Raw genomic sequence first — 23,355 nt, forward strand, 5'->3', positions numbered from 1 at the left:
CCTGTGGGTCCTCTCAGACGGCGGACGTTGCAGGCATTCCTGGAACCGGTAGAAGACACAGAAGCCTCGGTACCGAATCCAGCGATTTTATCTGCTCTGTGAGAACGTATCCCCAGGCGCAGGCATGTCTGGGAGTCTCCAGCTGTGGCCCGTGGCGGCATCTGCTGGGAGGGCAAGGGCCCACCCTGCCCACCTGCCCTGGCACCCATGTGTCCCTCACCCCGCAGGGAACCTGGGCGTGGTCTCCCTTCATGACCCCCAGGCTCCCAGCCAAGTCCCTGCATCGAACGGGGTCTCCCCAAGACTCGCCTGTTGGACGCATGGCGTGAGCTGCCTTGAGAAGGTTCAAGACGTGTGAAGGTACGGGATTACCGACCGAGCACTGCCGGCACTCAGGGAGACCTGGGACGCGTCCAGGAGAGCAGGAGGGAGTCACCCCTGCGGGAACACGGAGGCCTGAGAGGAGGCTCTCGCAGCCCTGGGAACAGTGGAGAACAAGCAGTCTGTCCATCCCTCAGAGGGAAGGTGAACCCTGACACCGCGGCCATCCAAGTGGGCTGGCCTGGGCACTCGCTGGAGGAGAAGTACTTAAAACCCTCGGGCACGTGGTGTGTGCTACAAGCAACCTTAATTTTTAAAAATTTCAAGAAACAAGCAATTGTAAAGCATTTGAAGGGTCTCATGTTAGATAAATATCCTGAAAAAAAATGATTAACAATTCCAATAGATAAGCACTCCTAAATATTACTTGGCTCTTTTAAATACCGCCGGAACTTCTCTGACCAGAATAATACTGATTTTTAACATTTCTTGAGGGTCTGCTCGGAGTCAGATGCTGCCCAGCACTTTCTGTGACTCAGACCCTCTGGAGGAGGTTCCAGGGCAGATGGAGAAACTGAGGCAGAGAGAGATTGGATGGAGAAACTGAGGCAGAGAGAGATTGGCCCATCTCTGGTCTACCGGCCGAGGTCAAGGCCCGCAGTGACTCCTGAGCCAGCATGAGGACCGAACATGTGCATCCCAGCATTGGTTTGTCTTGCCCACTCTCACCACGGGAACAAAACACCTTCCTGCATCAAGAGGAAATTTATTTCAATGTGTGTGTTGGTCTCTCGGCCGTGTCCGACTCCACGACCCCACGGACTGTAGCCCGCCAGGCGCCTCTGTCCATGGGATTCTCCAGGCAAGAATACTGGAGTGGATTGCCATTCCCTTCTCCAGAGGATCTTCCCATCCCAGGGATGGAACCCTGGTCTGCTGCACTGCAGGCAGGTTTTTTACAACGGGGTCAAAATAACACTATGCAGACATAAAACAAAGGCCTCAGGACGCCCTGCACCCCAGGAAGGAAACCCGACTCAGTTACACCTTCACCAGAGGCTGGGCCCCACGGGACAACGTTTTCCTCCCAGGAAAGTGGAAGAAGTGAGTCATAAAAGACACGTTGCCTCTGGGAGCTCGATCGACTGCAGTGATTATTTGTACAGCTTGTCAGATAGTTAATTTAAAGAGAGTTTCAGGAAACTGGCAACAAAAACAGCCAAAAATGTTTTAGTCAAATCCCGCGTGTGCTCAGTCACTCAGTCCTGTCCGACTCTTTCGACCCCGTGGACCGTAGCCCCCCAGGCTCCTCTGTTCATTGGGTTTCCCAGGCAGGAACACTGGAGTGGGTTGCCATGTCCTTCTCCAGGAAGTCATCCTGGCCCAGGGATTGACCCCACCGCGTCTCGTGCATCTCCTGCATTATCAGCAGGTGGATTCTTTTCCCCTGTGTCGCCTGGGACACCCATCAAATCCTGTGTATGTATGTGAAAGTCACTCAGCTGTGTCCGACTCTTTGAGACCCCGTGGACTATACAGTCCATGGAATTCTCCAGGTCAGAATACCGGAGTGGGCAGCCGTTCCTTTCTCCAGGGGATCTTCCCAACCCAGGAATGGAACCCAGGTCTCCCACATTGCAGGCAGATTCTTTACCATCTGAGCCACCAGGGAAGCCCCATGAAATCCCGATTGTCTGTAAATTATCTGGATGGGGAAGATTAGGTAACACTGACAAAGGCAGTTGGACACGAGAGTGGTGGCCATGTGTCAGTCATAAGCACCCGATGAACAGATCAGGATGCTCTCTAAATTGGGGTTTGGGGGATTTGCTGATGGGTGGAATTTTCAGGAGCCCTCAGGCTAGAGGCAGCCCCATTTTTGCCTTCTGAGTAGGCAGAGATTATGTAAAATAATAGGAAGCCCTGCAGTCAACTGAAACGTTTCCAAGTAGATGTGGAGAGAGGCTGCCAGTCTGAAGTGAGGCACCACCGCAGGGTCTGGCCTCGATTCCAAACGCCAGCGGTGCTGACCCCGGAGCCACACCATGGCCCAGTGCCTGGCCTGTGCTCCAGTATTCCGCCCTGATACCCTGCCCACCATGGGAAAGCCAGGGGTCGCTTAAGACCAGCTTGGGAATCTCGGAGGCTGGGGCCAGGCCGAGCTCAGGCAGTGTGCGTGCGTGTGTGTGCTGCGTGCATGTGTGTGCTGCATGCATGTGTGTGCGTGCGTGTGTGTGTGCATGCGTGTGTGTGCGTGTGTGTGCTGTGTGCATGTGTGTGTGCGTGTGTGCGTGTGCTGTGTGCATGTGTGTGTGCATGCATGTGTGTGCGTGCGTGTGCATGCGTGTGTGTGCATGCGTGTGCTGCGTGTGTGTGTGCATGCGTGTGTGCATGTGTGTGTGCTGCATGTGTGTGCATGTGTGTGTGCTGCGTGAATGTGTGTGCTGTGTGAATGTGTGTGCTGCGTGCGTGTGTGTGCATGTGTGTGTGCTGCATGTGTGTGCATGTGTGTGTGCTGCGTGAATGTGTGTGTGCGCTGCGTGCGTGTGTGTGCGTGCATGTGTGTGCTGCATGCGTGTGCGTGTGTTGCTGCATGTGTGTGCGTGCATGTGTGCGTGCGTGTGCTGCATGTGTGTGCATGCATGTGTGTGCTGCGTGCATGTGTGTGCTGTGTGAGTGTGTGTGTGCGTGCGTGTGCCGCATGCGTGTGTGCTGCGTGTGTGTGCATGTGTGTGTGTGCTGCGTGCATGTGTGTGCTGTGAATGTGTGTGTGCATGTGTGTGCTGCATGTGTGTGTGTGTTGTGTGCAGGTACGTGTGTGTTGTGTGGTGTGTTACGTGTGCATGTGTGTTGTGGCAGTGGCAGGGTGGAGCTGTTGGCGGCCGGCAGATATTAGGGAAGTGGCCTTCTGGTGACAGGTGTGCAGGGACAGCTGCTAAGTGCCTGCCCGGCTGGCAACTGGCAAGAATCCCTGGATGGATCGAGTGGCCGGGTCCAAGCCTCCTTCGGTCGCTGAAGGCCCTCCAGCAAAGCCCACAACAGCCCCACATGAGGGTGGGTCCTGGCAGGAGATGGGAGGCCTCTCCAGTCCTTGCGACTGTCCCTTTGGGATCGGCCGAGGTGTGACACAACAGGCCGCCTCCCGGAGCTGGGTCTGCAGTCACGGCGAGCCATCAGGGTTCTGTTTGTGGCCTCGATGATCATCCCGAGGGGATCGAGATTGCAGCCACAGGCCAGGGGGCGAGGGGCTGCTCCCCACGGGGTCCACGAGGCTCCCTGTAACAGGCGGCTTGTTCAGAGGAGCTGATGGAATTCCAGTTAGAAAAAGAAGGACACACAGGCTCTGCTCCTTCTGCCCACTTACCTTCTCACATCATTTCTCAGCACATTTTATTTTTATCATTGGCAAAAATGCTAAATTAATTCCCCTGCAGTATTACGTTTGAATGCCCACGTGTCTATCACTTTCTGCGGCCTGATCACCTTTCGCATGAATCAATTAGTAAACGGAGCCCAAAGAAGGGAGTCCAAGGAAGTGGAGGAAATGAGTCTAGATGAATTCCAAGTAACCCCTGTCTCGAGCGGGAACTGAGGAACATTTTAAATGTACCCCAGCTGTTCCACGCTGCGGTCCATTCAGAGGTGCCGAACCTTTAAAAGCCCAGCTGCGAAGGCATCTTAGGGACTGACTCCACCCATCCTGGCAGAACCTAAAGCAGCATTGGAATATCTGTTCCATGCACTGCGTGAGCAACACCTTTTTTAACTTCCAGAAAGAGGCAACAGTCACCACAAGCCCTCTTGAAATGAATTAGAATGTTGGAGCCAGGGAAGCCTTGGTGTCACGACACACCGTCACCCCATTCCACAGATGGGGAAACAGAGGCCTGGGGGTGAGGGGACTTGCCCAAGGTCACAAAACTGGTCTGTGAGCCTGGGCCTGCTGATGAATCTCCCCCACAGTTTTGCTGTAGAGGAAGAATTCTGGAGCTTACGTGTGTGTCATGTTGAAAACCAGTAAAGGTGTTGCGTTCCAAATTTGTGTGACTGTCAGCTCGTGGGATGCAATTTGATTATGAAAGAATTGCTTGTTCCACAGAAATTTACAGGAAGGGTTCATTTGCCTTAGGAAGACTGGGGTTTAACCATCCTGAGCCAGATTTTCTTTAATTTTGTACTTGTCCCTTCTCCCTAATTTACTAAATTTAAATCATGAACTTAACTTTTTTTTCAGAGAGTTAATTCATATCCATTTGCTCTACCCTGAACTGAGCCTCCTTACCTAATTTTTTCAATACCAAACAGAACGAAAGTTTAAAAGAAAAAATTCAGGTGAAAGCTTATCTACTGGAGCGAAGTGTATATTTTTATAAGCGCTTTGACTCAAAAACTTAGAATATCCTTCCAACTGGTGTTTCATTCAATTCTAGTCTTTTGATTTTTTCTCTTTTCATTTTGAGAGCCTTTTCAGAATGTTATACGTGTGATGCTTGGTAATACTCCAGAGCTAGAATCACCTCTTTAAATCAGAGCACCCTTAGAACAACCGTCTACGACCCTTTTCTCAGCCACGTTCAGGGAAACTCCGTCCTCAGAGCCTTTCACGGCTCTGCTCCTCCGTCCTCACCCGTGCTCCCCTCTCACCGGTTTGATCGAAGGCCCTCCCCGCAAGGCGCCACTGGTTTCCGTGTTTCCCCCCGGATTGACCGTGTCCAGGTCTCGTTTATCCCGCGAGTGTGGTGACGTCGCATCACCAGCATGCGAGCACGTCTGCCACCAGGCACGTCACCCACCCTGAGTGCTCGGGATCACCGGCACAACGACTCAAGGATAGGGTTAGTTTTGCAGAGCGTCAACGTCATAGTATTATGAAAGGATCACAGAATTAAGTTTTAATTTCTGAGGGATATTTCAGGTGACGGGGATGCAGAACAGACCATGAGGACAAGTCTGACTTGCTTCTTCTTCAGCGGCTCAGTCCTGTCTGACTCATCTGTGACCCCATGGACTGTAGCCACCAAGCTCCTCTGCCCGTGGGATCCTCCAGGCAGGAATACCGGGGCGGTTGCTGTTACGCGTGAGTCCCACAGCAGACGTGGGCTCCAGCCGCCCACCATGCTCTTTCCTTTCCTGAGGCTCAGCTACATTCCTGCCAGACCCTGGGCTGCTGGCCGGCTTTTTAATTTCCATGGTGTTATTACATTATGTACTTGTTGGGAGACATTTCATTAAGTTCCCATAATGTGGCCTCACCGCACATCACCCAGGCTGCAGTGGCCGTCCTGTGCTTTCTCACAGGCCGACAGCTCGGCGAGTCCTTTATGACCGCAGCAGATTGAAACACCGGGGCTGGGGGGCGCCGCGGCATCTGGAGGGCCCGAGGGGGCGTCGCTGGACCGGTGTCTGCCTCCCATCCCCCATCATCGGAGCACGTCCCCGCACTCGGACTGGGCTTCTTTGCCGTGACGCGGGTCCTGGGTCGGGGTGCCTGGGCTCTGATCCAGCTCTGCCTTTAACCCCCTGGAAGCTGGACGATGCCCCTGAACTTTGTTCACCTGAGTCTTCCCGTCTGTGCAGTAGGGAGAATGTTACTTCCACATGACGAGTTTGAAAGGCTTAAACTCGTGGGAAACGTGTGGCAGGGTGCCTAGTGAGTGTAGACCCAGTCGTGGGGAGGTGGTTTGCAGTTCTGTCTGCCACCGGAGACGGGTCGTGTGGCTAACAGAGCCTGCCTGTCACCTGTGCCCAGGTCTCCTGGGAGAGCAGTTTCTTTACTTGGGTTCATTCTGGTCCGAGGGCCGCTGCTCCCCCATAACCTCAGGGCCCCCCTCCCTGGGCCCTGCCTCTCCTCTCCATCTCTCCTCTTGGATCCAGGGTTCTGGTTGTGCCAGCTTGCAGGAACACAGACTGTTTTCTCAACATGATTTTAAAAAATTGAAAATCAATGAAACAAGATTGCAACTCTACCACTACCCTCCTCTCAAACCCTGTGCGTTTGTAAATGTATGTATATATATATATATATATATATATACACACACACACACGTAACATGTACACGTTTATATATACATATATATGTAACATTTACATTTGTAAAATATATACAAGGTTTGTTATAGGTAAGGAAAAATCCTGAGAGAATCACAAAATATTTAGAATCAAATCTCAGCAAGAACTCCTTATCAAAAACTGTAAAGTGTAGCTAAAACAGTAGGTAGAATTTTGAAGTCCAAAATGCACATATTAGAAAAGAAGAATTAAAGTTAATGATCTGTGTGTCTCTCTCAAGAAATGAGAACGTGGCACTAAACTCAAATAAATCAGAAAGATGGATGGGAGAGGGCGTTGAGAACTATAAGCGTGAGCATTTGTGTTAGGTTATTTCATTACAAAGAAAAGCTCTGATAAAATATGGCAAGATGTTAATGTCTATATAATATGATTCTGAGTGTTTCTCTTTGCTTGACATACATTATTCAAAGTTAATTTGTAAAAAGTAGAGGCCAGTAAAACATTAACTTTTATTATTTAAAAAAAAAAAAGATCTGTACCTCCAGTTTGAAACCTGTGTTATCAGCTTTCTGAGGGGCTCCCAGGGGAAAAGACATGGGGCTCCCTGAGCCCAGCTTCCGGCTTGGACCATGCCTCCCTGGGGAGGGTCCTCCTGCAGCTCCGTGGGAGGGGAGCTCTGATTCCTGTTGACGACCCAGATCTCCCAGCTCAGATTAACACTCAGAGATTAGCCCAGTGTACCCAATGTACCGCTGACGTCAGCTCTTTCTGCAGAATACATCATGAACATTTAGAAATTTGATTTTTATTCAAACAGGAAAGGGGGTGACAGCTGTTACATCATGAGTGATGTGACTTTGAAATAAAAATTGGACACTGACAGCTTTTCCGGCTTCTGGCTTACTCTTAATTGGAGGCTCCCCAGAGCTGGCAGGGCAGGTGCCGGGCAGCAGCAAAGATAACTGCTTATCAGCATCCGTCACGCTTCCCGGACACCCTGCAAGTGACAGGGGACACGGTGACACTGGAGCGGGGGACGCAGGGGCTGTGCTGTCGTCCCTGTCTCCCACCCAGGGGCGCCGCCAGCCTCAGAGGCAAGTCCTGGGGGAACAGCCCGCCCCTGGGCATGTGGCAGTGAGTGGTTTATGAAGAGACCTCGGGGCCCGCAGGCAAAGTCTAAAATACTGACTCTTTGGGCTTTTACAGAAAAAGCAAGCTGACCAGGCTCCAAACAGGCGCGCTGTTCTCTTCGGCCGACTTGCAAATATCGTTATAAGTGTAAAATTACAAAATGCATTGATAATAAGACACGACTTTGGGTGGTTTTTTTTTCCTCCCACTGGGAATCCTCATCACATTTCATCCTAAACACAAACCAGCAAGGAGTCTGTTGCCAATAACCCTTGGAAACCATCCTCTCAGGGAGGAGTCCCAGGCACTAGCAGCAAGATGAAGATAGCTCTGCAGGTGAGGCCCGGGAAAGTGGCGTCAGGTTGCTAGAATGGGGGCATTTTTTAAAACTTAAAATCATTCTATGAACATTTGTATTTTGAAACAGATCTGTCCATGGGATTTTCCAGGCAAGAATGCTGGAGTGGGTGGCCATTTCCTCCCCCAGGGGATCTTCCCGACCAGGGATGGAACCCAAGCTCCTGCATTCTTTACCGTCTGAGCCACCAGGGAAGCCCCTCTTTTGAGACAAACTGTCACAAAAGCACTCAGTGAGTTGCTGGAACGGGCTTTAGAAACGCAGGGTTGTGCTCAACAGTCTACATGGGTTTCTTGACACAGCTGGGAGGATACTGCTCCTTTCTGCCGTATTTTTAAAACCTGCAACTTTATACTTTCTAAAGAAAACTAGGAACATCCAGGGCCACAGTCTTCTCTCGGCCGGTGGTACTACATGAATCCCGAGCCCCCACTGGCCTCCACAGTCACAGACAGAAACCCAGACGGACCTGCCTGGACACTCCCAGCCCCTGACAGAGCGTCTTCTCACCCCACGCGATGCAAAGACCCTCACTCGTGCCCCGTCTCTCTGCAGGATCTTCCCCGAGTCCCTGAGGTGGCTCATGGCCACCCACCAGTTTGAGTCGGCAAAGAAACTGATCCTGCACTTCACGCAGAAGAACCGCATGAACCCCGAGAGTGACATCAAAGGCGTCATGCCCGGTGAGCACGCCTTCCCTTCACCCCCAAGGCCCCACCAGGCACGGGGGACCCGCCAGCCACCCCTCCAGAACAGGGAGTCATCCCACAACATGCCCCTGGTGCCTGTGAGGGCACTGCCAGGCAGTGGCCCCGTCCAGGGGTCTCACTTCCTGTGATGGTCGGTCCCCAGCTCGACTAGGAACGTGATCAGGTCCAAGTCTGGAGGGAGGCATGACCTCACGTGCCCCTGCTCCTCAGGGGAAGCTCGAGGGCTTAGCTGGCTCCTGACACTCAGCCCTGCCTGCCTACAGGGTGTGGTGCCAGCAGTCACGACCAGGGACGCTGGCCTGGGGGTGGCCCTGGCCCTCGAGCCATCTCTCCCAAGAAGGACCTTCAGGCAGATACCCCATTGTCTGTATCAGTCAGGACCTATTGACTGGGCGTCGGAAGAAGCAGGAAAGTTCAGATCCATAGAATTTATCAGGAACGTCAGCACAAGCTGGACCAGACCCATGGCCCCCTCCCGGCACCCCGAGCTCTGATCCAGTAGATCTTGGAAGGAACCCTGAACACCGTGGGTTCAGTAAGCACTAGAAGTGACTGGCGCCTGCCGAGTCTTTCACAGCAGCTCTGTACAGGGCGCTGTAACTGTCCCCGTTCGCAGGTGAGGGGACTGAGGCACAAAGAGGTCACACAGCTAATGAGCAGTAGCGCTGGGACGCGGGCCCTGGAAGCCCAGCGGCAGTGGCTTCGGTGTTGCTGCAGGAGAGGGGGACAAGGGGCAGGCCCGGCTGGGCGGCGGGGCGGGAGGGCTGGGTGGACCGCGTGGACCGTGCACCTCTCGGGCCGCGTCTGCTCCTTGCGGATGGTCCGGCCCTCGTCCCCAGTCTTGCCCAAGCCTGTCCATTAGCACGTCAGCGCTCTTAGGTCAAAGTGCCTTGTTTCTGGCGTTTCCCCACTTTCATCGCCTCGTCTGCTGCTTCCGGGTCAGAACCCGTCTGGGAGGAGCTTGTTGTCTGCATCCTCTTTGCACAGATTCATTTCCCTCCTGTTTTTGGAAGGCGGTGCTCAGCCTTCCTCCCACTTCCCTGCCGGGGACTTGGGTAGTGCTGGGTTCAGCCCGGGGTCTCGGGGCACGCGGCTGTCCCTGCCCCTGGGTCTCCCTCCGAGGCAGCACCCGGGCAAAGCTAGGGGACGGCGTTGTCCGAGCTCCAGGCCCGCCCCCTGCACTGCCTGCGTAGACGCTCCTCCCCAGCATCTAATCCAGGCCCCTCCCGGCTCTCTCCCGCCCTGACTCCACCCCCGCCAGGCGGGGCTGAGCCGCGCTTTGGGCGTTTGACCCTCCTCAGAACCTGTTCTGTCAATCAGATCATCCCCCTCTACCTCTGGGAAAGGGGCCCCAAGAGGCTGGGGCTGGGGCAGGGCTCCCCACTCCCGGCGTTCCCTCCTGAGCCAGTCAGGGCGGCCCGCTGTCCCCCTGCAGCAGGCCCTCTCTGGGCAGCCTGACGCCGAGCAAAGCGCCTGGCCCAGGTTGGATGGGTGAGGCTCTGAGGTTCAAGGGTCCCTGCATCAGGCCAAGGGGGCTTTGCCTGAGCTCTGCTCGGTAATGGAGTGTAGACCCGGCCCCATGTGCCTCGCTCTGCCTTGTCCGTCTGTCCTGGACCCCGGATGAGGAGCAGGTCCCCGTGTCAGGCCCACTCCCTACCCCCAGCACCCCGCCTCTGACCCTGCACATAAGCTTCCTGCTCCTGCGGGGTCCTCAGGCCACTGGAGCCTCTCGGGCAGAGAGGCCACCTCAAGGGTCAGCCTCAGGGGTCAGCCTCAGGGGTCAGCGGGGGTCCCCCAGGCCCAGGAAGGAGTCCCTCCACTGGTCGGGGAGAAGCCGGGACGGTGTGGGTCAGCCAAGCCCGGGGCCAGGGAGACCGCTGCACCCTGGGGGCCAGGCAGCCCCACGGCGGCTTCGGTCTGGTCATTAACCCGTCCCTTCATCAGACGGGAAGCCGAGGCACAGAGCAGGAAGCCTCAGCCAGAGGGTGAGAGCTGGGGTTCCGTCAGGCCCCTCGGCCCCCAGGTGAGGACAGCTGTCATCTGCCTGGCCAGGGCCGGCTCCCCGGTGGCCTGTCGCGGGGAGCAGGGCAGAGGGGGGCGCGGGCGGAGCAGGGGAGGCCTGGAGCCCCAGAGGCTCGACTTAGCTTTCTTCTTGGAACCTTGATTCTGGCTCCAAGAGGTTGGAAGAGGCGCAGGGGGAGGGGAGGCGTCTCCCCGCTGGCTCGCGGGCGCTCAGAGTCTGCTCCCGGTGCCCCTTGTCACTCCTCCTGTCCCCACGTGAGCACCTCAGGGAGTCCCAAGAGTTCTGGAGAGACCGAATGGCCTCCCTGTCCATCCCGAGGGCCTCACCAGAGGAGACCTGGGAAGTTCTGCGTTGCTGTGAGTGGCCGGGGACGCGCAAGATACCAGCAGCCCCGACGGGTCAATGTGTTTACACCCAGAATAACGCAGCTACCTCTGCAGACCACAGCCAACTTGGGCTCCAGGGCTTAATGCTTAGGGAAAAAAAAAACTCGGGTTGTAATTGCAATTGCTACAGCTTCTTAGCAACCTCTATTTCATATACTAGGAAGAATCAGGAATTCAGTTTGGGCCACAGTACAAAACAATTTAAATCTGTGCCGCTGCACTAATGGACGTTTAGTTTTTCTTCCTGGAAGATTTCCACGGTGAGCAAATGCGGCCGTGACGGCAGGTTCACGAGCAGTTTTACAACAGGATGCTTGTATCGTTGGATCAGTGTTAGGTGTTAGGAGCACATTCCATGCTCTTTAAAAGTCTTCTAGTGTTTTGACCATGGGGAAAGTGTGTCTGTAACCCTAATGAGCCTGTTTCTGCAGAGGGGACGATAAAGGTCAGAAGGACCTCAGGAGCATCTATGGCCGGACGGCTGGATGGCCCGCTGTTGCGGCTGGGGTACAGGCCTCCATTCTGGGCCTGAACAGTGAGAAGGAAGAAGGTTCTGGAGACAGGGGGGCTGGTATCCCTCGGATGTAGGAGAGGTCTCCCTTCTCCCTTCCGGGCCCCAGTTGGTGAGGCTGATCTGGACTTTTGTCTTTTTTGTCTGCTCTGGGTTTCCCGTGCAGTGCGGGGGTTTCAGCAGCTGTGGGACGCTGGCTTCATTGCCCTGTAGCCTGTGGGCTCTTGGTTCCCCAACCAGGGATCGAACCCACGTCCCCTGCATTGGAAGGCAGATTCCTAACCACTGGGCAACCAGGGAAGTCCCCAAACATTTTTAAAAGAGAAAACCTCGTAAGCCCTTGTGGTTAAGCAACCTGTTTGTCCCCCCAGCTGTCGCCAGTGAGTTGGTGACCCTCTCCCGTGGGATGGCAGGGAGGAGGCAGGGCATCCCGGGGTCGTACGGGAGGGGAACACACCCCCAAGACCCTGTGTTGTGCGGGCTGCCAGTCCCAGGCCCCTCCGGAGGCGACCCCACTTCCCCAGGCCTTCACACCCCACGGCGGGCTTTATTTTTAGTACAGTTGTTTAGGATTCACCCCAGGTTTATGGTAAAGTTGCAGAGACAGAATTCTGAAACCTCCCCATCAGTCTCCCCGTTGTAACGTCCCCTGACCGCGTCACGGCTGGGAAACCGCACGGCTGTGCTGCGGGCAGCCCAGCTACAGCCTGGATCCGACATCCCCACCTGGGCTGCCCAGGACCCCACCAGGGCTGCCCACTCCTCAGGCCCCCAGCCACCTCTGGTCGGTGCACTTTCAGTCTTTACTCACTTCCCCAGCTTCCACAGTCTTGCTTGCTTAAGTCTCCTTTTCCTTTTCTGGCCCCTGAAAAGGGCGTCATTGTGGTTGTTCAGTCACTCAGTCGTGTCAGACTCTTTGCGACCCCATGGACTACAGCACGCCAGGCCTCCCTGTCCATCGCTCTCTCCCGGAGCTTGCTCAAACTCATGTCCATTGAGTCAGTGATGCCATCCAATCACCTCGTCCTCTATCCCCCTTCTCCTCCCACCTTCCATCTTTCCCAGCATCAGGGTCTTTTCCAGTGAGTCAGCTCTTCATGTCAGGTGGCCAAAGTATTGGAGCTTCAGCTTCAGCATCAGTTCTTCCAATGAAGTCAGGACTGATCTCCTTTAGGATGGACTGGTTGGATCTCCTTGTCCATTTGGTCACTTTCTTTCTAAGATGCGGGCACCGTACCTGCCCAGCTTGTTGTGCCCACAGGGGTGGTCTGGGGACCAGGGCAGTGCGCGCGTCTCCCAGTCCCTGAGCAGAGGGAGATGCAGACCAATCGACTTCGCAAGGAGGAGAACCCCTGCCGAGCCTAAGCACAGCCTCAGCACCCCAGCAGCCCCTGCAGACAGAGCCCACTTGGGTGGCTGCTTCATGCATCCCGCCAGCTCTGGAAGAGGCCTGCTCCCCTGCAGCCCCGTGCAGCTGCACCTGCAGAGTCAGTGTTCTTCCCCGAGAGCCAGGCCCTCCACGCCTTCGCGGAAACCACTCTGCTCCCGATGCCCCAGCCGCCCGAGCCCGCCAGCTCGGCGAGTGTGGCTCACGGGCCTTTCCCCGCAGAGCTGGAGAAGGAGCTCTCTCGGAGGCCCAGGAAGGTCTGCATCGTGAAGGTGGTGGGGACGCGGAACCTGTGGAAGAACATAGTGGTGCTGTGTGTGAACTCGTGAGTGCGGGCCGGGCGGGCGCGCGGTGGGCGGGGCGCCCGGAGCGGCCGAGGAGCCTGGCTGAGCTTCCGAATCGGCGTCTGGAGGGAGCAGTGCTGGTGGGCACAGAGCCCCAGCCTGGGAAAGCGGGCGCACCGGGAGCACCCCTGCGCGGCGGCCCCGCCCCCGGGACCCCCGGCCCACGCGCCGTGTGCCCGCAGGCTGACCGGCTTCGGGATCCACCACTGCTTCGCCCGCAGCATGATGGGCCACGAGGTGAAGGTGCCGCTGCTCGAGGACTTCTACGCCGACTACTACACGGCGGCCGGCATCGCCCTGGCGTCCTGCCTGGCCATGTGCCTGGCCGTGCGCGTCCTGGGCCGCCGAGGCGGCCTACTGCTCTTCATGATCCTCACCGCCCTGGCCTCGCTCCTGCAGCTTGGGCTGCTCAACCGTGAGTGGGCGGGGCCGGGGGCAGTGGGGCGCCCAGGGGCCCCGCTGTCCTCCCTGAACCCCTGCATTGAGCGGCCGCCGGATGAGCTTCCCTTAGAACGCGCGGCCACTGCCCCAGGGGTGTGGGGTCTCTTCTCCAGCCCTGACTCCGAGCCTCCTCACTGCCCCAGGGGTGTGGGGTCTCTTCTGCCCTGACCCCGAATCTCCTCACTGCCCCAAGGGTATGGGGTCTCTTCTCCTCCTGCCCTGGCCCCGAACGTCCCCACTGTCCCAAAGGTGTGGGGTCTCCCCTCCTCCCGCCCTGACCCCGAGCCTCCTGGGGTCTCCCCTCCTCCCACCCTGACCCCGAGCCTCCTGGGGTCTCCCCTCCTCCAGCCCTGACCCCGAGTGTCCCGCGGTTTCTCCTCCTCCCAGCCTGACCCCGAGCCTCCTCACTGCCCCAAGAGTATGGGGTCTCTTCTCCTCCTGCCCTGATCCCGAACGTCCCCACTGTCCCAAAGGTGTGGGGTCTCCCCTCCTCCCACCCTGACCCCGAGCCTCCTGGGGTCTCCCCTCCTCCCACCCTGACCCCGAGCCTCCCAGGGTCTTCCCTCCTCCCAGCCTGACCCCGAGCCTCCCGGGGTCTCCCTTCCCCTCCTCCTGCCCTGACCCCGAGCTTCCCGGGGTCTGCCCTCCTCCCGCCCTGACCCCGAGCCTCCCGGGGTCTCCCCTCCTCCCGCCCTGACCCCGAGCCTCCCGGGGTCTCCCCTCCCCTCCTCCTGCCCTGACCCCGAGCCTCCCGGGGTCTCCCCTCCCCTCCTCCTGCCCTGACCCCAAGCCTCCCAGGGTCTCCCCTCCTCCTGCCCTGACCCCGAGCCTCCCGGGGCCTCCCCTCCTCCCGCCCTGACCCCGAGCCTCCCGGGGTCTCCCCTCCTCCTGCCCTGACCCCGAGCCTCCGGGCACCCCAGGCCTCTGCGGTCCTGGTGGACATGACCCCCTGGTGGCCACACTGTCCCTCTGTGACCCGTCATCACCTGGGAGGGAAAAAGGCCTTTTCTCTCGTGTGAAATCAAGGGAAAGATAAATACTTGGGGACGCCCTTGCCCTGGGATACTGCTTTCCAGTTTGTGTTCCCGAGTTTATTAGCTGCTCTTGGGGCCAGAGAACTTCTCAGTAAATGTTAAAAATAATGGAAAGAAAAGCTAGACCATCTGTGTAGCCCATTCGGCTCTAAGAGTCAAGCTCAGTGCAGCTCCCGGTGAACTGAAGCCGCTCCCACGCGGGGACGAGGCCCAGGGTGTCTGACCACCCGGAGCGAGGCAAGAGTCGGGCACCCGAGCCCCCTCCACCCAGGACGGTCCCCCCGACGGACTCTGGCACCACAGCGACCAGATGCCTCTGATGGCCGCCCCTCCCTCCCGAGGTGACGGAGTTGGGCCAGAGCCGCCGAGAAAGCCAGACGCCTGCTGGTGCCCCAGGGCTGTGTGACATCCAGGCGGGAGCGCGTGTCCAGGAGAGAAGGAAGAGAAGGAAAAGACTGAGGACTTCCCCAGCCTTGTTGTGCAAACTGGATTCTAGAACAGCCGGTGTTGGACTCCGGGGCAGTTCTGGGCTCAGTCCAACGCAGTGCTGGACTCGGTCTTCCGACTTGGGCAAGTCTGCGTGCGTTCAGCATCTTGCCGGGAGACTGGTCTTATTTTCAGCTGTGGCCACATGGGGTCCGTCCCCTGCTGGGGCCTCCCAAGTTGCCCTTGGGAGAGCCTTCCTCGGCGCCCCTGGGTTGGGTGGGCATGCAGGCAAGGGGCACCCCAGGCTCACAGCCGCCCCCTCAGTCCCTGAGCCGGGCTTCGAGTGATGCCGTCTGGTCTAACCTGAGCTTGGTACCCCAACACAGACTGCAGGGACCTGAGCAGCTTTGGACACAGTGAGAGTCACCCCCTGGACCCCTCCTCTCAGAGCCGCACCCACCTCAGGCCCCAGGGCCAGAGGGGCCCCAGACCTCCCTGCTAAGCAGGGGCGCTCCGTTTGGTGGAACGCCCACTCGGAGGTCCTGGGCCCTCGCCCACGTCCGCACCGTGTCCCTCCCACTCTCTGGCCGTATCAACCGTGCTGCCCACGTGGGCCTGGCAGGCGGGCAGAGAGGCCGCCCCGCTGCCCCTGGACATACGAGGTCGTAACGGCCGCCCTGACCTGCTCTCTTTCTCCCCTCTCTGCCCGCCTTCATCCGCCTCCACTGCGGTTCTGCGGCCCAGTGATCGGGAAATACAGCCAGCATCCAGACTCAGGTGAGCCCCGGGCGCGCGTGGCTTTTGCGCTTTTTATTGCACCGGAAGGGCGTTTTCAGAGCGACTCACGGACCTGTGGTTTCCCTTTCCTCTCTCTCCCCTCCCCTTTCGCCCCAAGAGTTGCAGCTGAAGTTGGCCGTAGGTTGGACACCACACACATACACTTGTCCTCTGTCCCTCCCGCCTCGAGAAAGCCTGGCTGCACCCCTCCCGTTTGCACCCGGCTTGTACGCTGCCCTCGCCCCTTCCCCTGGCAGTAGCCGGCAGCGTGGCCCAGCCCAGCCATGCCTGCTGGGATGCAGGGCCTCGGGGACGCAGCCCCGGAGCGCTGGAGGCCTGGCTGGCTGCCGCCAGGGGAAGCCGCCCACCCCGCATGTGACCCCCGCGAGCCCGCCGCCCTGGCCGCGGGACTGCCGGGCCGCTGTCCCTGCACGGCTGCGCGCACGCATGAGCCACGGCTGCGTGCAACACGGCTGCGTGCACGCACGAGCCCGGCCTACCGAGCCGAGCCCCAGGGGCTCCTCACCGTCCTCATGGGGAACGGGGTGCACCCCGCGTCCGACCCCAGCAGCTTGCCTGCCGTCCCCCGCCTGACGCCGCCTGCGTGTGAGGTCAGACCCCGAGCCACGGCCAAGATGCCTGACTCGGTCCGGCGCGTTCCGTCCAGGCCCCCGGTTCCTCTCTCAGGGTTATCTGAGTTTCTGTTTCCATAAATCAAGCCTGGGGCTCCTGTCTCTCGTCTTCATCATGCCTGAGACCAGGCTGGCCAGGCTCTCCGTAGCTGATACCGTTCTCTGGGGTTGACCTTGAAGACCGGACAGGAGGGTGCAGCCCCCGGCCAGGGAGCCCCCCAGCCTCCGTCCATGCCGGTCGCTCCGGTGCTCAGCTTCCGGCAGAGTCAGCCTGGGCCCCGCTCTCCAGACCCCCGGGGCCTCGGGGGAACCTGCCAGGAGGGCTCTGACCTCCCACGCCTGGACTCGCTGCTCGTCTCCTGGGTCTACACCTCACTCGGGCAGAGGGGAGGAGGGGAGACCGCCATCAGGCCCCGCCCCCCTGTCCCTCCCCCGCGCCCTCCAGCCCCTCACCGCCCCGGTTCTCCCCCAGGAATGAGCGACAAAGTCAAGGACAAGTTCTCCATCACCTTCTCCATCGTGGGCATGTTCGCCTCCCACGCAGTGGGGAGCCTCAGCGTGTTCTTCTGTGCGGAGATCACCCCCACGGTCATCAGGTGCGTGTGGGCCGCCCACGGGGCAGGCAGGGGGGTCTTCCAAGGACACTGGGGTTGCGGTGGGCGCTGCCTGGCAAAGCTGGTGAATGACCCACCAGCTCTAGCCCGGGTCTCTGGACAAGGTGCGGCCTGCACTGGGCGTCCACTTGGGATGGACTGCTGTTCCACCCTGACCCCCAGGGATCCCCGAATCAGAGGAGAACTGAAGCCTGGGTCCCGTCCAGGTGGTTGGAGGGACAGGGAGCGGGGCTTTGGGGGTACAAGCCACACAAAAGGACCTGGTAAAGGAGGGGTGTCGGGGTCCCTGGATATATACCTGGCTTCAGCCCCACCAAGTGCTGCCCACTCTCCTAGGAGGATTCAGTGAAAAGCTGGTCTCAGGAGAGTAGAAAGGGCCTTGGTTTTCTGCGGGCTGAGAAGCTGGTGTCTCCAGTCCAAAGAAAGGCCTCAGAGAGAGAAAGCCCAGCCGGTTACGTCACTGATTTGTCTGACAAATACTTGTTGGGAACCACCCCACCCCCATGTGCCTGCCCGACAGAGGCCGCACGCAAAGACCGAGTGGCGGCCTGTTTTCTGAAAAGGCGGGGAGACCTGCCCTTTCCTTGGGGGGCGGGGGGGGGCGCGTGCACAGGCTTCGGTGCTGAGGTTATAGCGACACGGAAGGGTGCCCTGCTGTCAAGGGTGTCACTTGGGTTCAGTGAAGGGGTAACTTTCGGTCGAGCTCTTGAACTTGGTGTGTGAATGTCATTAACCTTCTGAGCACTTTGTTAAATGTAATTGTGAGCGTGGCAGTTATTCAGCCGTGAGATAGAGCCCAGGCCGCCAGCACGCGACACCCTGCCAGCCTCCCTCCCACGTGGGAGACACGTGAAGCCAAGCCCATTCAAGGCAGGCTGTCCGCGATGGACTGTCTTGCCCCTGGGCTCTGGGTGGAGGCAGGCAGGTCCGTGGGCATCACTCTGATTCCTCCTTTTGGGTTCTCACACACGCACCAAGCCTGAAGGTTGCCCCATCCTGGAATACGATGCCAGGAGCTTATTCCAGGCAGACAGCAGCCCTCTGTGTCTCTCTGCGGGTTAAACGTCCCCCCTTCATGAAGGTGCCCAGTAGGAGGGCTCCTGCAGAGGCAGGACGCGCGGTCAGACGTGTGTGGTTGTCCCTCCCGGGCAGGCCACCCTCCACCCTGGCAGTCGATAGGCCGCACTCATCACGGTTAGGTTCTGCTGTGCGGGAGTTGGTGATGGACAGGGAGGCCTGGCATGCTGCGATTCATGGGGTCGAAAAGAGTCGGACACGACTGAGCGACTGATCTGATCTGAACAAGCTGAACTGAAGGAAACGCAGTCATCCTTCTCCTCGGAGGCAGGCCTGGCAAGATTATTGGGGACAGAAATTCAGCGAATGTTCTCGGGGTCAGCTTACCCCAACAGGGGGACGGAAATTCAGCGAACGTTCTCGGGGTCAGCCTACCCCGACAGGACACCTGACCCTGGGTGATGCGTTTGTAGTTGCAGAGGAAGGAGGTGGGGTTGGGGGGTCTCCCGGTGAGGACGCTTCCCGCGGGACACCTCGCGCCCTGGCCCTTCCTGGCGTGTCCCCTTGGGGGCAGTTCGTGAGCCGCTGGGAGGAAATGGGCTTCCAGTCCCATCTCACAGGTGAAGCCCGGAGCAGCTGGGAGGGGCCGCTCGGCCCTGTGGGCTTCATGTTTGCTGGTAGAGAACTAGCCTTTTGTTCACCACTGTTACACACACAGCCTCTCAACAAGCAGAGCAGCGAAGGTCAGGGGCTGACTATCGAGCGGTAGACAGAAGGCTCCTGGGCACCGGCTGCCACGTCCGCGGGTGACAGGTGTGCTCGAGGGGCTTCTCGGGCGCCGCAGGCCCCCGCCCCTTGGGCTTCGGCAGGACTAGGGCATCTGGCTGGTGAAGAGGCGGCGGTGGCTTTGGTGTGACAGGCCCCGTGTCACCTGCAAGCTGCGGGCAGGCACCCTGACACTGCACGAGGAGGAGGCAGGCGCCGGCGGCGGGGACAAGCCGCTTCAGCTCCCAGCATTTCCTGGCTGCCCGCGCACCAGGGCCTGGCTGTGGGGCTTTTCTTTATGGACAGTCGACACACAACGCGAGTTTCAGGTGCACTGCACAGCCATTCAGTGTTTGAAGGTTACCATATATATTAATTTAAAAGTAAATTATAAAGCACTGGCTCTGTTCCATGTGCTATACAATACATCCTTGTGCTTATTTTACACCGGCTGGTTTGTACCTCTTACCCCCCACCCTATCATGCCCCTCCGCACTCTCCCCGCACTGCTGCTGCTAAGTCGCCTCAGTCGTGTCTGGCTCTGTGCGACCCCATAGACGGCAGCCCACCAGGCTCCCCGTCCCTGGGATTCTCCAGGCAAGAACACTGGAGTGGGTTGCCATCGCCTTCTCCAGTGCACGAAAGTGAAAAGCAAAAGCGAAGCCGCTCAGTCCCGTCCGACTCTGAGCGACCCCATGGACCGCAGCCCACCAGGCTCCTTCGTCCATGGGATTCTCCAGGCACAAGTCCTGGAGTGGGGTTCCCCCACTGGGAACCTCTAACTAGTCTTTCCCGTATCTGTGAGTCTGTTTCCTTTCTGTTATATTCCCCAGTTCATTGTCTTTAGATTCCACCTGTAAGTGATGCCACACAGTATTTGTCTTTCTCTGACTTGTTTCACTGGGCACAACAGCCTCCAAATCTATCCACACTGCAAACGCCAGTCTCGTTCTTTTTCATGGCTGATATCCCATCGCATGTATGTACTTTTCATGGCTGATACTCCATCGCATGTATGTACTGTGTCTTCTTGATCTGTCCGTGGACACTTGGGGCGCTTCCATGTTGTTCTTTTTCATGGCTGATACTCCATCGCATGTATGTACTGCGTCTTCTTGATCTGTCCGTGGACACTTGGGGCGCTTCCATGTTTTGGCTGCTGTAAGTAATGCGGCTCTGAACACTGAGGAGCATGTCTGGTCTTGGTGTTTCTGGTTTTCCTTGGACCCAGAAGTGGAATCTGGATCATGTTGCAGTTCCAGGGTTAGTTTGCTGAGAAACCTCCATCGTGGTCTCCGTGCTGGCTGCAGCACTTCACGTTCCCGCCAGCAGTGCACAAAGGTTCTCTTCTCCACGTCCTTGTCGACGGGGGGGTCGTGTTCTTTTCGATGGTGGCCGTTTTGACGGGTGTGAAGCGGCGCCTCGCTGCGGTTCCGATCTGCTTTTCCCTGACGGCCGGTGATGCGGAGCACCTTTTCCTGTGCCTGTCGCCGTCTGCACTTCTTTGGAAACACGCATGTTCACTTCTGCCGTCGTTTCAATCGGGGTCTTCTGGTTTTTGGCGTTCAGTTGTATCAGCTGATTGTAAATTTTGGATGTTGACTCCGTATCGGTCGTACCACTCGCAGATACTGTCTCCCATTCAGTAGGTTGGCTTTTCATTTTGTTGACGGTTTCCTTTACTGTGCAAAACCTTTAATTTCAGGCAGTTTAATTAGGTCCCGTTTATTTTTGCTTTTGTTTCCTTCACCTGAGATGAGCAGCGTCACCTGCCTATACCCCCTCACAGGCTCTGGGGGCGCCGGGGCCTGGCTGCGCCCTGCCTCCGTCTGAGCTCACCCCACCCTCCCCCAGCATCTTCCTCTCGGACCGGCTCCTCCCGGGCCAGCACCCCCGATGGATGCAACCTGCCGCGTCCCTGCTCCAGGCACACCTCAAGAGTGGGCACCAGGGAGGGGCAAAGACGGCCTGCACAGGACGAGACGCGCGGAGCGGCCGCTGACATTATATGTGAATGTGTGGCACAGGCTCCCCTGGGGGCTGACCCGAGACTTGGGCCCTTTGCCGCAAGTGGGCGGAGCTCACCTCTGCCCTCTGCCCGGAGACTCTTCCTGATGGCCCCATCTGCAGGGACGGGTGGGGACAGAGTGCACTCGGAGGGTCTCGTGCCAGGAACGTGGTGTTATCAGTGATTCCTGCCTGAGTGTTTCTGGCAGTGAAACTTATGCAGAGATTGGAAGAAATACTTGTTCATCTCTGACTTCACAGAAAGGCAGTGAAAAGTAACACAATGGAGGAAGCGAAAAACAGGAGCTTTGTTTTCTGTGTTCAAGACGCCGGGTTCATGGCTTTAAAAGGATAATTTGAAGATTCTTTGTTTTTTCTTTTTCTTTATTCTCTCCCCCCCACCCCAAAGATCCCAGGATACTTAGTTCAAGCTTGCTACTTCTAAGAAATCTGCCTGCACACCTACCTTTCTATCGTTAGAGTAACGTAGGGGTTATTCAGTTCAGTTCAGTTCAGTCGCTCAGTCGTGTCCGACTCTTTGCAACCCTATGAGTCACAGCATGCCAGGCCTCCCTGTCCATCACCAACTCCCGGAGTTCACTCAGACTCACGTCCATCGAGTCAGTGATGCCATCCAGCCATCTCATCCTCTGTCATCCCCTTCTCCTCCTGCCCCCAATCCCTCCCAGCATCAGAGTCTTTTCCAATGAGTCAACTCTTTGCATGAGGTGGACAAAGTACTGGAGTTTCAGCTTTAGCATCATTCCTTCCAAAGAAATCCCAGGGCTGATCTCCTTCAGAATGGACTGGTTGGATCTCCTTGCAGTCCAAGGGACTCTCCAGAGTCTTCTCCAACACCACAGTTCAAAAGCATCAATTCTTCGGCGCTCAGCTTTCTTCACAGTCCAACTCTCACATCCATACATGACCACTGGAAAAACCATAGCCTTGACTAGATGGACCTTTGTTGGCAAAGTAATGTCTCTGCTTTTCAATATGCTGTCTAGGTTGGTCATAACTTTTCTTCCAAGGAGTAAGCATCTTTTAATTTCATGGCTATAGTCACCATCTGCAGTGATTTTGGAGCCCAGAAAATAAATTCTGACACTGTTTCCACTGTTTTCCCATCTATTTCCCATGAGGTGATGGGACCAGATGCCATGACCTTCGTTTTCTGAATGTTGAGCTTTAAGCCAACTTTTTCACTCTCCACTTTCACCTTCACCAAGAGGCTTTTTAGTTCCTTATATCCAGTGCTATAAGGGTGGTGTCATCTGCATATCTGAGGTTATTGATATTTCTCCCGGCAATCTTGATTCCAGATTGTGCTTCCTCCAGCCCAGCGTTTCTCATGATGTACTCTACATAGAAGTTAAATAAGCAGGGTGACAATATACAGCCTTGACGTACTCCTTTTCCTATTTGGAATCAGTCTGTTGTTCCATGTCCAGTTCTAACTGTTGCTTCCTGACCTGCATACAGATTTCTCAAGAGGCAGGTCAGGTGATCTGGTATTCCCATCACTTTCAGAATTGTCCACAGTTTATTGTGATCCACACAGTCAAAGGCTTTGGCGTAGTCAAGAAAGCAGAAATAGATGTTTTTCTGGAACTCTCTTACTTTTTCGATGATCCAGCGGATGTTGGCAATTTGATTTCTGGTTCCTCTGCCTTTTCGAAAACCAGCTTGAACATCTGGTGTTATTACTAGCAAAAAAATAAGGGCCCTTTGGCTCAGATGCTAAACAATCTGCCTGCACAAGAGTACTGGAGTGGGGTGCCATCGCCTTCTCCGATAAAGAGTAAAGAGGTAGTTAAAAACTCAAGGAAGCTGTTTCCAGCAAAACTTGTAGTTTCTTTGTCTTGATTAAATGCTCAAGGGTTAATACAGCCCCATTGTTCAGTGTCTTCTACTTACAGAGAACTTTTGTATTGTAATTTATTTTTTGTTGTGCCTTAAACACTATGTAAATAACCGTCAGTAATAAAGCATTACAATTAAAAAAAAAAAAAGAATCTGCCTGCAACGCAGGAGACCTGGGTTTGATCCCTGGGTGGGGAAGATTCCCCTGGAGAAGGGAAAGGCTACCCACTCCAGTATTCTTGCCTGGAGACGTCCATGGACAGAGGAGCCTGGTGGGCTACAGTCCTTGGGGTCGCAGAGTCAGACACGACTGAGCGACTAACGCATCACCATCACATCATCACTAGTAAAACAGATGTCCAGTGCATAATGAACCTGGGTCCTCCTGTCCCTGTAAATCTACTGCTTAAACATGGGCAGGTGCTGCCCTCTCGTGACAAGCTGGAGAAAAGCAGAAACATTCGCCGGGCTGGGTAGAGCCTCAGAACCGACCACGGTAATCATCCCATTCTCTGAACTGAGATTTCTGAAACACAAGAGCCAAAAATGGAATACCAGATCCTGACACAGCTGTTCCCAGTCTTACTAATTTC

The 23,355-nt window shown here is 56.7% G+C and overlaps 1 protein-coding gene across 2 annotated transcripts in view; it reads left to right on the top strand.

Moving 5' to 3' along the window:
* The window catches only part of SLC22A23 (solute carrier family 22 member 23), a 133,501-nt gene that overhangs the window by 104,025 nt on the left and 6,121 nt on the right, over positions 1–23,355 (top strand). Inside the window, exons 5-10 of one of the 2 annotated variants that reach the window (XM_027525308.1) lie at positions 8,381–8,508; positions 13,065–13,167; positions 13,369–13,601; positions 15,832–15,864; positions 15,983–16,006; positions 16,969–17,092. In XM_027525308.1, coding sequence (XP_027381109.1) covers positions 8,381–8,508; positions 13,065–13,167; positions 13,369–13,601; positions 15,832–15,864; positions 15,983–16,006; positions 16,969–17,092 — 645 coding nt within the window. The remainder of the gene's footprint in view (positions 1–8,380; positions 8,509–13,064; positions 13,168–13,368; positions 13,602–15,831; positions 15,865–15,982; positions 16,007–16,968; positions 17,093–23,355) is intronic. The other variant, XM_027525309.1, reaches the window with a different exon arrangement.

This window comes from Bos indicus x Bos taurus, chromosome 23 (assembly GCF_003369695.1).
Source record: "Bos indicus x Bos taurus breed Angus x Brahman F1 hybrid chromosome 23, Bos_hybrid_MaternalHap_v2.0, whole genome shotgun sequence".
NCBI classification, from domain to species: Eukaryota; Metazoa; Chordata; class Mammalia; order Artiodactyla; family Bovidae; genus Bos; species Bos indicus x Bos taurus.